Source organism: Coregonus lavaretus (assembly GCF_964263955.1).
Source record: "Coregonus lavaretus genome assembly, chromosome: 38".
Classification (NCBI taxonomy): Eukaryota; Metazoa; Chordata; class Actinopteri; order Salmoniformes; family Salmonidae; genus Coregonus; species Coregonus lavaretus.
The window spans coordinates 22054052-22067921 of record NC_140025.1 but is presented as its reverse complement, the minus strand read 5'-3'; the positions used below and the strand labels follow the sequence as shown (position 1 = coordinate 22067921).

General features: G+C 42.5%; 1 protein-coding gene across 1 annotated transcript; it reads right to left on the bottom strand.

Moving 5' to 3' along the window:
• Positions 1-1059: 1059 nt before the first annotated feature.
• Positions 1060-12205, bottom strand: LOC311112191 (ATP-dependent RNA helicase DHX15). Its single transcript, XM_084155216.1, has 14 exons — positions 12036-12205; positions 10550-10892; positions 9650-9843; positions 8883-9042; positions 7530-7748; positions 7054-7221; positions 6700-6786; positions 5680-5829; positions 5273-5381; positions 4833-5024; positions 3006-3128; positions 2141-2331; positions 1802-1971; positions 1060-1571 (listed from the first exon to the last, which is right to left on the bottom strand). Exons 1-14 carry the CDS (start codon positions 12095-12097, stop codon positions 1454-1456), a joined length of 2286 nt encoding a protein of 761 aa, XP_084011342.1. The 5' UTR covers positions 12098-12205; the 3' UTR covers positions 1060-1453.
• Between the last annotated feature and the right edge of the window lie 1665 nt (positions 12206-13870).

Here is a 13870-nt window from a genome sequence, read left to right as displayed (position 1 = left end):
GGGCATTGAAAATGGGTCATGGATGGGTATTCCAGCATGACAATGACCCAAAATACATGGCCAAGGCAACAAAGGAGTGGCTCAAGAAGAAGCACATTAAGGTCTGGAGTAGCCTAGCCAGTCTCCAGACCTTAATCCCATAGAAAATCTATGGAGGGAGCTGAAGGTTCGAGTTGCCAAACGTCAGCCTCAAAACCTTATTGACTTGGAGAAGATCTGCAAAGAGTGGGACAAAATCCGTCCTGAGATGTGTGCAAACCTGGTGGCCAACTACAAGAAACGTCTGACCCCTGTGATTGCCAACAAGGGTTTTCCCACCAAGTACTAAGTCTAACCTCCCGAGTGGCGCAGTGGTCTAAGGCACTGCATCGCAGTGCTAGCTGTGCCACTAGAGATCCTGGTTCGAATCCAGGCTCTGTCGTAGCCGGCCGTGACCGGGAGACCCATGGGGCGGCGCACAGTTCGTCCAGGGTAGGGGAGGGAATGGCCGGCAGGGATGTAGCTCAGTTGGTAGAGCATGGCGTTTACAACGCCAGGGTTGTGGGTTTGATTCCCACGGGGGGCCAGTATAAAAAATAATGTATGCACTCACTGTAAGTCGCTCTGGATAAGAGCGTCGACTAAAATGTAAATGTCATGTTTTGCAGAGGGATCAAATACTTATTTTTTTGTTGTTATTCTGTCTCTCACTGTTCAAATAAACCTACCATTAAAATTATAGACTGATCATTTCTCTGTCAGCAGGCAAACATACAAAAACAACAGGGGATCAAATGCTTTTTTCCCTCACTGTAAGTAGTTGTGTTTATTCCACATTAAAAGGTAATACATTATCAAAGTTATATGACAAATCTTTATAAGCCTACATGGCCCACGGAGATCACTAAATTAATAGGGATTCTATATGTAATTCTATGATTAGACCCATTACATTTTTTAGTAGTAGGTCAAGTACCGGTAAGAAATTAAATCCACTTTCACCCCTGGGTATACATAATGTATTATGTATGTTATTTACAGTTAAATATTTTAGACAATCAAAGGCATCGTCAATGAACATGAGCTATTATTCATTGTTTTATTAAAGTCGAAGCTCCTTTATTGAAGAAACAAGGACAACCTAGGCAAGTACACTTTTTTTCTCAGGGTTCACAATTTCCTAGAGGAACATCAACAATATCCACATGAATGCTCATGCTTAACGTGTTAATTGTATTCCTTTTGAAAATCTCTAATCAGAATAGCCTAATATTCGCCATTGATATCAATTTCATAAATGCTTACAGTTATACACGTTGCTATTTAATGGACAGAAAAACAGCAAACAAAAAAAGTTATAAAAATCATATCTTGAATCGAGAGAAACATTAAGATAGAAGATAGGATACAACTTTAAAGTATGAATTGTGCCAAGCTCTTTCAAGGATGTCTTCCTCTCTCCAGTCGCTGTTATTCAGTATTGGGAATACTCCTTGGTCTGGAGTTTGGCCACGATTCGCTCCAACTGCCTCTTGGCTTCACACTGTGGGAAGTTGCCCATTTCGTAGTACTGAGGAGCAACCTTCACCAGCCTGGGGAGAGAAGATCAATTAAAGCAAAGTCGCATAACATAATCAAAATATCCCATAAAAGCATTACTTAATAAAAGCCTATGTTTAAGTGTAAACAAGTAAGTCATAAAATATAAATGAGTATTGAAATGTTGATGCTTATCAAAAACCCTTGTTATTTACCCTTGTATTCGCTAATCGTTTTATTTGTGTGGACATTTCTGAATTAGACTTCATGACCACAAACGTACCATTCCGGTTTGATATCCGAGCAGGTGCGAATGTAGTTCTTGGTGGTGAGCACAAACTCATTGTAGAGCACCCACTCTGGCTTGTGGTCCAGGACGGTAGACGGGTGTAGCTGGACCACCTGGTTGTCCTTGACCGTGAGGTAATGGCCTGTGCGCTCCAAATGAGCCACCTAAGCAAACAAGAAAATATTATAACATTTCAGAAAATATGCACACAATGCGAAATAAATCGTATTTGTTCACTTAATGATGTATATCAGGGTTAGGCTCAATTCCATTTCAATTCAGGCAATTCAGAGTTAATTGAAATGGAACCTGCCCTGCTGTGCACCGACTGACCTGCATGAAAAAGCCTGTGACGAGCGCTCGGCGGATGTTGATGTAGTAGTCTCTGCTGGTGAACTCGGTGCTGCGGCGGGGCAGGTTGAAGCGGTCCATGATCCGGGACAGCTGCGAGCGCACGTTGTCGGCCGACATCAGCGAACGGTAGTTCACAAAGTTGTCGTAGCACCACTGTGTAGACTCGTGGTCTGAGAAACGACAACAAAGATCAACTGCAAGTCAAACAAGCCTCATGTTTCACAAAGTAAGTGCCTTAAAGGGACATTACACTTACAAATCTGACTTCAAAAGTGAGTCTTCTGTTGAGATAAGTCCATGGCCATGTCCGATTACCCATACTTTCGTTCTACATAGTAGGCATTTTAGCTATGCGAAAACAGAAAGTTTTATAGTATGTGAAATTTCAAAAATCAAGTATGCTTTAAATGCCAGGATGTTTGTTTTACTCATTTCGGCTTCTCTTCTAATAGAATTTGCTGCACACTTTTGAGGAAGAGAATCGTCTTTCTAGACTCACGTGTGTTTGACAACAGCTGATAATGAGATAAGGGGACACGCTGTACCCAAACGAACGAATTGCGGGAATCAGCGCAATTGCGCATAAGATGGTGCATTTTCAGGATGGGTGACATTTGTTGCTTACTGCATTCATTTTGTATTAAACAGTACATTCTAAATAGTATGTAGTACAAATGAGTACACAGTATGTTGTTTTAGTAAGTAGTAGGCAAGACAGATTTCGGACCCGACCCATGTCTCAGGCCATTAATTTATAGATACAAACCTTGATTTTGGAGTATAATCTGTCCCTTCAATGATTTTTACCCTATCAAAATAAGATGTTTGTGGCACCCATGCTTACTTTGTTTGAAGGCGTGGTAGACGTTGAGGAGCGTCAGGTGGTCTCCGTCGATGTGGGCGAACCGCATCTTGGACTCGTCCGCCGCCTTCTTAGCCTCGGTGGGGCGGACGAAACACTGCGGGACTAGACAAGGTTGGTATGGGCCCCAACACAGACGCCCATAGGGATGAGTCAAGCATTCACAGAACAGAGGAACAAGGCCTATTGTAGCTAGAAAACTTGACAGAGAGCATAGGGGGGCAGGGCAGGATCAAGTGGTGTGTTTATGAGAGGGGGCTCTTCCGACTGCATGATGACTGGCTACTAGCTTGTCAAGGGGGTCAACACCTAACCACATCTGCAAAACAAAGAGGTTTCACACACCTGCAGAGCGTTAAAAGAGAGCATTGAACTTGAGAACAGTGTATATAACATTCAAGAGAATCCAAGTCCATTTCACATTCAAGTCAATGGCTACATAAAACAGCCTTGACGTTATAATGATGTCCTTATTCGATGTCACTACTGACATACGAATTTGTATGGAAGAGGAACATCAATACGTCCAAATTGGGAGTTTCTGCAACAACACCGATCATTACTTTCATGTTCCGCCTGTAAACCTACATTTGCTTTACTCATACATGTTTCAATAAATATGACATTCAAGGTAGTCATTTTGCATTCGCAGACCAAATTCAACATGAATTTCAGGAAACGTTACAAGAATCAAAAAATGTATGGCCTTTGTACTGAACTGGAATTTCTATGAATCTCCTGAATTGATATTGAATTGACCACAACCAAATCACAAATGTGTATGAGTAAAGCATGAGGGGAATGTCAATTTGAAATACTGTGAAAAGTCCAAACACTGAACATTCTATATATGATAAAAACAGAAATCTATCTTGCCATATTGAACGCAAATAGATTCCCCCTGGTAGTAAAACCAAAACCAACATTGGCCAAGAAAGCTTAAATATAGCCTAATCAACCACCCACATGCAGATAACAAATAACCTCACTTAAAACAAAAATAAAGATCAGGTTTTGATGAGAAATAAATTTGCGAGTACGAGCATGATGATAAAAAATAGCATTGCTTGCCATCGTATCTTGTACTGCCGATGCAATTGGGCCAATAATAGAGCAAATCAAAAGACACCATTAAAGCAGCAATAGACAAACCACTAATCAAATGCAAAGACGCAATGTTTTAGACCCATCTGAGAACACTACATTGAGGTGCCTGCCCTGCCCAATTGCACTGAGGATAAACACTCCCATATTTCAAGCAGTTGGAAGAAACCTGGTCAACTTTTCAATTTGATACAGAATACAATTGGCTTTCAGTTGATTTTTCCATCAACCATCACCTTAAATTGTTAATGGTCATTATCAATCAAGTATCTAACCAGTAAGCCATCCAAATCATTTGTGGAGACCAAATCAAGTGCATCTTTCCCTGGGGCCCTCTACGGCGGAAGTTTCCCACCATTGGCTTTTTGTTATCTCACATTTTGATTTGAGGAATACTTACCAAATATTGTGATTTGTTAACTCGATCCCTCCATATAAATCTAAATCTAATACTAAATCCAATACTTTCTAGCATCTTTGCTAACTAGATCTGCAAGCCCCCATAACTGTGGGCCACCTCTTTTATTTTCCAAAATATTAATTAACTCTTCTAGGCTACCATAAGAAATTAACAAATATCATTAAGAAAGCACATCTCCATCTTGCATTAAATTGGAACCCACAGGGTTGAGAGGGTGCCAACTGGTGCCAAGGGTGGGCACTGGGCGACTTTGGATGCCAGCCATCCCGGCCCTGGGCCATTACCTGACAGCATGGCGGTGATGGAGAGGATCTCGTTGGAGCAGTTGAACTCGCAGCTGGCGATCACCATCTTGGCCAGCTGGGGGTCCAGCGGGAACTCGGCCATCATGGAGCCCAGCTCTGTCAGGTCGCCATCGTCGTTGAGTGCCGCCAGGTAGTTGAGCAGCTCCAGCGCCCGCATCAGGGTCTCTGGGGCTTGAGAGCGCAAGGGAGGAAGCAAGAGGAGCAAGTGATCAGTACAGCATAGAACATGTTCTATCTCTTTATCACTTTTACTTTTCTGGCTGTCAAACAATCAATCAACAAATTATATTTTATGATAACCTGGTTGGTCAAGAGTTATATCAAGAAAAAGGTCTGCCAGTCAGTTTCAATTTAAACAGTTTCAAACTAAAGTAGCACTTCCAACAGGCAAGTATTCCAGCAAAACCTTGACTCCTCACCTGGTGGGTCCATGAAGTCAAAGTGCACCAGGTCATCGATACCCAGCTTCTTCAACTGCAACACGACAGAACCCAAGTTGGACCGGAGAATCTCGGGATACGTGTTGTCCTGTAGTGGAAAATAACAGTCAGATCTGTAGAACATGAAGCCATTCTACTGGTATCATATCATCCGTTGTGTAACAAGGTCAGCTTATTCATCCAAATCATGTTTAACAAGAGCTGAACGTAATGGCCGAAACAGGCTTCTGTAAAATGCCCAGCACCACACGAGATACGTTAGACTATAAACATTTCCTTAATAAATCCATTGTCCTCAACATTATCCATAAGATAACTCAATTTATTCAATACTCCATTCGACCGTATACTTTGCCCCAGCATTTCTACAATCCAGAAAAGTTCACCTGCATCTCGGTCTTGTAGGCTTTCTCAGTGTAAAGGCGGAAAGTCTTCCCTGGCCGTGTCCTGCCGGCGCGACCTGCCCTCTGCTGCGCCGAGGCTTTGCTGATCGCCGTGACCAGGAGAGACTCCACCCTGATACGAGGGTTGTACACCTGTGGGTTACAGAGTAGACAACATGCTCACTCAAGTCTTATTTGATAAAAATTATTGGATGCTGATTTCACGTTGGTTAAATCCACAGTGAATGACATGGACAGCACTTCAAGAGATAATCTTAAATCATACATTCATTACTTAATTTCCCTGAAATACATTTTTAAACTGAAAACCTTGAATAATTTCTATATTCATTAATTACCTGCGCGCAATTAATCACAAATTATATTATTTAATTGCCAGCAGGGCAATCCATGAACACACAAATTATTAATTGTTGGGAAAGGTGGCATCCTATGACGGTGCCACGTTGAAAGTCAGTGAGCTCTTCAGTATGGGCCATTCTACTTCCAATGTTTGTCTATGAAGATTGCATGGCTATGTGCTCCGTTTTATACACGTGTCAGCAACGGGTGTAGCTGAAATAGACAAATCCACTAATTTGAAGGGGTGTCCACATACACTACATGGTCAAAAGTATGATGGTTTTTATATCAATATTTGCACATAAAAGCATTTCCACCGCAATTGTCGCATAATCTACTTCACAGACAAAAAAATGATCCCATCTTGTCTTGCGTATTATGTTTTGTCGACATTGGGACATTTATCTATGAGGCCTGTCGTGAGTTTTTTTATGCGTCAGGTAATTCATCCACATGAAATGGTTGGATGGAAACCTGGTTAATGAACTACTATTCTTTTTCTATTTGCATTGTGCTCAGATTATGGACTACAGAAAGTTTAAGTGTCACTGTTATTGAAAAACGTACAAGTTTGTAGTATTAGCGCCAGGTATTCCCTCTGAGTTTGAAATGACGAGACGAGTTAAGGCAAAAAATTATAGAGGGAGAGTAGCAGTCTACCTTTTGCTTGGCAAAACCGGGATCGATCACAAACACCACTCCGTCGATGGTAAGGGATGTCTCAGCAATGTTTGTCGAAACCACAACCTAGGGAACAGGCATTGGGGTTAGCACTAGCAGACAATTGAAGAACTTTCTATACAAACTTACATCATAAGCCATTGGAAATTTTGGTGATAAACGAGCACCAATGTATGAAATCTGGGTTGTGTTCAGTAGGGCATCCCAAAGCAAAGCATTTTGAAATGGAAAACGAAAATCTGTGTTCTGATTGTACAAGTTCAGGAAGTACCTTCCTATTTCACTCAGTTTCAAAACGTTTTTGTAGTCCGGGAATGTTCTGCTGGTCAGTACCTTTCTTCCTATCGCACCGCTGGGCTTCCTGGGGGGTGCGGCCTCAAAGATTCTTTGTTGCTGCTGGGGAGGCAGTGTGGAATATAGCGGAATTACTTTGATGTCTCCGACTTCAGGTCCCAAGTCGTCGATCTCCCGTTTGATCCGTTTACAAGCCTCGTCAATTTCCTGAAAGACAGTTCAGTCAGACAATATTCATGTTGAGCAGCAGACAGGTTTCCTGAAAGTTAAACCTCCCCCAACCCTTCAACTTATATTCAGGCGACAACCTTGGTATTGCCAGCATCATGCTTCAATACTGAACCAAACCATCTTGACTGCATATGAGAAGGGCTGGAGGTATACCTCTTGAACAGTGAACCAACTCAAACCATCTTGACTGTATATGAGATGGGGTAGAGGTATAGCCCTTGACCAGTGTCCAGTGAACCAACTCAAACTATCTGGATTGCATATAACAAGGGGTGGAGGTATACCTCTTGTCCGGTGAGGAACAGCAGACAGTCCCCCTCCTCTTCCTCACACATGTGGATCTGAACGACCGTGCGGATGGCGGCTTCCAGGTAGTCCCGCTCTGGCTCAGGGGTGTAGAAGATCTCCACAGGGTGTGTGCGCCCGGGAATGGTCAGCAGCGGACAACTGTCAAAGTACACCTGGAACTTCCCGGCGTCTAACGTGGCGCTCATCACAATCACCTGTGGGCAAAGAACATATTCCTTGTTGCAATGCCACTTTTAGTGTACAATAGTGAAATCTTGACAATGGGACCCAAAGAGGGACACATCTACTTTTGAATAGGGATCTAGGATGCACAAGCAAATAACTAGGCTAAATGACATTGAGACTAACTAAGGTAGTAAGTGAAAAGCAATCCAAAAACATAACCCTTAAAGAGCGACTGCCTTTAAAAAGCAATGAATCCCTTTGAAAACGGCCTATGTGGCATCAATGAGTCAGAAACAGTTATTCTAGGGTCGTCTAAAACAGTTTGGATAATCCGTGCGTCACAACGGGTAAATTAAGGTTGGGTTTTGATTTGACAATGTCCATTTGCCCACTAACATGGGGTGAACAACTGCAGTGATTGCTCTCTATCCAATAGTATAGAGAGTGAGACAGACCTACCCAGCAGCTCTGACTTTGTTTACATAAGACAACACGTTGTTCATTTTTTTTATTTGACAAACAACTTAGTTAGACGTAAAATTGCACAACTAAAACATCCTCTGCAAAAAAGTCTTAATTAACAGATTTCTTGAGTTACAGTATCTTGAAGTCATTCTGGGGATTTTCAGGAAGTGAAATAGGCTTCCGCGTCTAGTGTCTCATGGGCGACAAACATTAACCAAACGCAGAATCTGTCAGGAAACACACCAAGACAGAAATCTCATTTTTCTAATGAGCAACAGAAAAACACACGTGCCAATCGGCGTGTTCAGTTGCTCTTTAAGGCCTTTTGTAGAGGCATGGGGAATGGGCTACGCCTGGGGTTGTTTTTGGACATGGAAATAGTTTCACGGGTAAAGCAACATTTACAATTCTTATGTGATGTTTTTTCCTTCATGTGACTCATTCATTTATGGTCAATACCATTTTAATTCCATCCAAAAACAAATTAATTTAAATTCAACTAATGAATCAAATTCATCTCCAGAATTGACTAAATACAAATGAAAAAGATACCAACCCTGGTATATGCCCTCTTTCTCATTTGTCTTTCCTTGATTCACCGCCTCTTTCTCAAAACACATTAGAGGAAAAGATCCAAATCAAGGACACGAGGAATCGAGGAAAGACTTGAGATTCCCCCCTGGACTCGGAGGCTGTACCTTGAGGTCTGACCTCTGTCGGACCACCTCCTTCAAGACTCCCATTAGGATGTCCGTGGCCAGCGTTCTCTCGTGGGCCTCATCCAGGATGATCACACCATACCGCTCCAGCAGGGGGTCGTTCATGGCTTCCCGAAGCAACATACCGTCTGTCATATACCTTAAAGGTGAATGGACACAAATGGTTTAAAACATAGCAGATGATGACCTAGTGATGGCTTGAACTCCAAAATGTGTGTTCATTGATCTTACGCCTCTTCAAAATGAATACATAAATAAATATAAACAACCTTTGCTCTCTTTTAGTGTGCAGCTGCAACACTATACCAAATATTTGTTGACCACAGTAGTCTAAAATAACTTAATTCTTATTAACTAAAGCATGTCCAAGAAATTTGACTGAAGCTGTGTGTGATTAATTGAATTAACTGACTATAAACCCAAATGCTTGGATCATGTATTCTGGGGGTATTCAATTACAGTTCTGAAGGGCCAAAATGCTTCAGTTTTTTTGTTTTACCAATGTTGTGTTCAGTAGGCACAAAACAGAAGAAAACGCTTAAAAACTGAGAGGTACCATCTGAACTTATCCAATAACAAATGCTCATTTTCTATTTCAGTTGCATAACGTCTTGCAGCGCTTTGCTACGGGTGTGCCCTAATAATTATGATCCTGGTACTAGGCGAGAATGAAAACCGGAAGTGTTTAGGCCTAGAATTGAATAACCCTGATGTAGCCTCTACTCCCCAGACAAGAAGTTGCTTACTTCAGTATGGTCTTGGCGGAGCTGCAGTCCTCGAATCGTATGGAGTAGCCCACCTCTTGGCCCAGCATGACATCCATCTCATCGGCCACCCTCTGGGCCACGCTCATAGCTGCCACCCTCCTGGGCTGGGTACAGGCCACCGCCTTCTTGGGGCCGCCCAAGCCCTTCACCATGTCCACACACCATTGGGGGATCTGAGGAGGGGAAAGGGAGGGCATGTTATGGATGTGTCTGTCTGCTGAAACAACATAAACATATTCCAAAGTGCATTGGTTTAGAGGGGAGGGGGAGAATTGACTGGAATGCCAAATTACAAACCGCCCCTATACTCTACCTCTTCTGTGTTTGCAGATCTGAGGGAACAGAGTAGGTGTAAACAACACAGTGATGTAACCACTTGGCCTTCAATGGCGTGGGAGGGGGGCCAAGGGTGATATTGCTTACTGTACACCTATCTGATTCCATCAGAAACACAAACACAGAGGGAACCGGAGATCAAACTAAAAGTCAACCCAAACGGCTTCTTCCGTTTAAAGTGTGAAGATTTACCAATGCAAAAATGCAAACTAAGCACTTCTGCAAAGTAGAAATGCAGAGAAGAATTTAAGGCAGGGATTGACATGAAGGGTTTCCCTATTTCCCGGGGCAAGTGACCTGAGCAGTCGCGCAAGTTGCCCCATTGGGCAGGGGATTCTTTTTTTACCGATGCAAAGAATTCTAGTAGTCTGGTCTTTCGGGTTTCTCCCGTGTGTAGGTGAAAATAGCTAGTTTAAATTTTCGGGGGCAAGTGATCATAATCTTTCGGCCAACCCAAAAAATACTCATGACTTGCCCAATGGGCAAGAGCCTTTTAGACCTTAATGTCAATCCCTGTTTAAGGACTATTGAACAGAACTGCACCTGTGTGGTTTTCCCGGAGCCCGTCTCTCCAACAAGCACGAAGCTCTGGTGGCGTGCCAGGATGTCGTTGAAGCGCTCCTTGTACTCCCACACAGGTAGCTGCAGCCTCTTCTTCAGGATCTCATAGTAGCGTGGCGTGTGGGGCAGGTTTGTGAACGGGTTGATCTGCTGCTGCATGGCTGTCTGCTTGAGAGGAAGCATGCCTCCCCCGGCCATCATGGGGTTGGGGGGCACGACGGAGGGCTTCACGTCCCTATCTCGGTCCCGGTCCCGATCTCTGTCGCGGTCCCTGTCCCTGTCTTTAGAGCGCTCGTCGCGGTCCCTGTCGCGATCTCGGTCTTTCCTGAAAAATAGAAGAATATACATAAGTCAACCCACGATAGTATATTACTTGAAATAGAGTACACTTTAAAGTAGTGGGCCATTTACAAAATGTGCATAGTGTGTTTATAAAAACTCAATGACAAAAACAAATTAAGTTATATATTCTTATATTTTGGGTTATGTCAATAAGAATTATTACTCAAGAATCAGGGGATTTATATTATTCATTGACCATTCTATAGCAGGAAATGTTACCGATGACCATTTAATGCAATCCAAATATGCAAGTGTTGCTCCCGGTCCACAAAAGGCTATTGTATGTAGATTAAGTCAGATTAAGCGCTAATGCTAATGAAAATTGGATGCCATATTAGAATACGCAAGTGTTGGTTATTTGGCTATCTTGCAGCTGAGAGGCTAGTTCCTGAATTTGAGAAATAGGCTGGCCAATTAATTGCCAAATAAAACCCAACTCCATGATTAAAGGATTACATTTCTTATTGTCAATTGCCCACAAGGCCCAACCGAAACTCAACTCCTCTGAATCAGAGAAGTTCAGGGGGCTGCCACATTGGGCACCTGTTGTTGTGGGTTATTAACTGCCTTGCTCAAGGGCATAACGGCAGATTTTTCACCTTGTCGGCTCGGGGATTCGAACCACCCAGCTCGTGTACATAAACGGAGTTTAGCGGAGACGTGGGCAGAAAGGTGCTCCTATGTCACATAAAATGACAATGTGCCGCGTAATTGCGGGCTACTTTTTGGGTGCTGTAGTTTTTTATAAATACTACATTGTATGTGACGTCGGAGCTCCAGTCCGCCCACTCTTGTATGCTCTCAACTCCGTTGATGTGAAGACATCGTGGAATTGAGTTTTACTTGGCTAGCCAGTTTACTCTGTGTAACGTTAGCGCTAGGCCGCAGAACATCAACACGTGCCTTGTCAACATGACTTCACGAGCGTCACAGGCTGATTAACATAGGAAGCTCGCGGATATGTAGCTAATCGTTTATCATCTCTACAAAGTAGCCAGCTAATAAATGATAACTAGCAAGAAGCAACATTAGCCGGTTGATAGTTAGCTAAACAAAACAAGCTAGCCGTTCGCTAGCAACAACTTGCTACCCGAAAGAGAGTAGATGCATGGAACGAGAAGCTTACCCATCAGATCTCTTTTTATTGGTGTAGTCGTCGCCTAAATCTAAACGGTGTCTTTTTGACATGATGAATAAACACAGATTTTAAATAAAAGCGTATATTTCGCTACTTTCCTTACGACCGGCTAGCTTCAGTGATCCGCGCGAGGAAGCAAATTCGGGTAACCCGGAAGCAGTTTTTTTTAGCTCGTTGGTTGTGGTTCTGCAGATGGTAAACCACAGATAGAACAACGAGACAGATATTTCACTGGATGTATAAATGTGAAGCATCCGCCTGGCGGACCGTGGGAGTCGATGGATTTTTGCCGACATTCTGCAAATGTTCTCATCGGTGAAACATTTTATCTCAATACATTTTTCTGTTACCAAAACTAGAATATGTTATGAACAGAGTGGACTAAGTTTTGTAGATTTTGCCCTTTGCAAACGTTTTAAAAAATCGCGTTATTTAGAAGGTGCGCAAAGGAGAATTGAGTTATTGCACACGCGCACTTCACAGAGTAGGCGTTCCCTAACGGAAATATGCAGATAATGCTAGAACACGCCAATAGGATCTCGTTAGCTCGTGCTTGGTTCTGCCCACTATGACTCATCTGTTCCCCATTGGAAACGACAGGTTGTGGTCTGTCTTGGTTTAGTTATAAAACATCTTTGGTAAAACAATAACAAATGTGTTGCTCACTGCTGCTATCCTCTGTATCATTGCGGCATAACAGATGTTACACGGTCAGACTCAGATGGTTCAGCACAGTTGAATAAGGGAAGTTATCAGTATATTTGGTGTCTGTCTATTTGGTAGCGTGCACTGAGAAAATGGGCTACATTATCGTAAGATCCGCAGGTTTTACGTTCTGTCTGTCTCGAGGACTAGGCTACTTGTTTTCAGGATATTGAATATTCTTTGTGACAATAACACATTTTATATCACATTAAGGCCTGATAGAATAATAAAACACTGTCACAAATGATTACTTTTTATGGCATACTAGCTTTACTTTTTCATAATTAGGCCTAACATTTTATGAGGCAAGGAATGGCTTTCCTCTAGCCTAGGATAACATTTCAGCATAGCCCCACAATTAGGCTTATTTTCCCCAGAATAATACAGATCATTGTGTGTTATTACAGCCCATTGTGCTATTAGGCTATAGTCCTTTAGAGAGCAATAGCAATGGCGTCTTTTGGTAGGCACTAACGGAGGCTAACTCCGCCATGGCTCGTTGGCCAAAGCCTATGGGGAATTTTTTTTTGTAGGGTTTTGGGATAAATGGCGAAAATGAGGTATGTGGTAAACACAGGCTTAGGAGATCGTATACGTTTTGTTCTATGAGATCATCTTCATCAGCTAACGTCACTTTTTGTGAATGCTGAAGCCTTTATGTAATCAAAAATAACCACATAAAGGCTTCATAGTTCATAAAGATCATGTTAACTGACTGATATTATCTCAAAGAACAAAACGTATGCCTATAAGATCTCCTTAACCTGTACCTCAGACCTTATTTTCGGCGTTTATCCCAAAACCCCATTCTTTCCCCGTTAATTTCCCCATATGAATGAGTGAAGAAGAGGCGAAGGGAGAGGTCAAATCTCGCAAAAAATCTGTTCAAATTAAGCCCAATGCGTTTCTATGGGTTTATTTTGGACCTAAACTTGTTGCCTGCCTTCCCGCCTTTGGGACAACGGTCGGTTGCTTTACCACTCAAACGAGCCCATTGACTCCCATTGTTAGGGCATCTCCTCATTATACACAAATCTCTGTCTGAACGAAGCAGAGGTTTCATTTCTGGATTTTAGAACAAACTGGCGAGCTCTATAAGTGTATTTTCTCTCACTTCA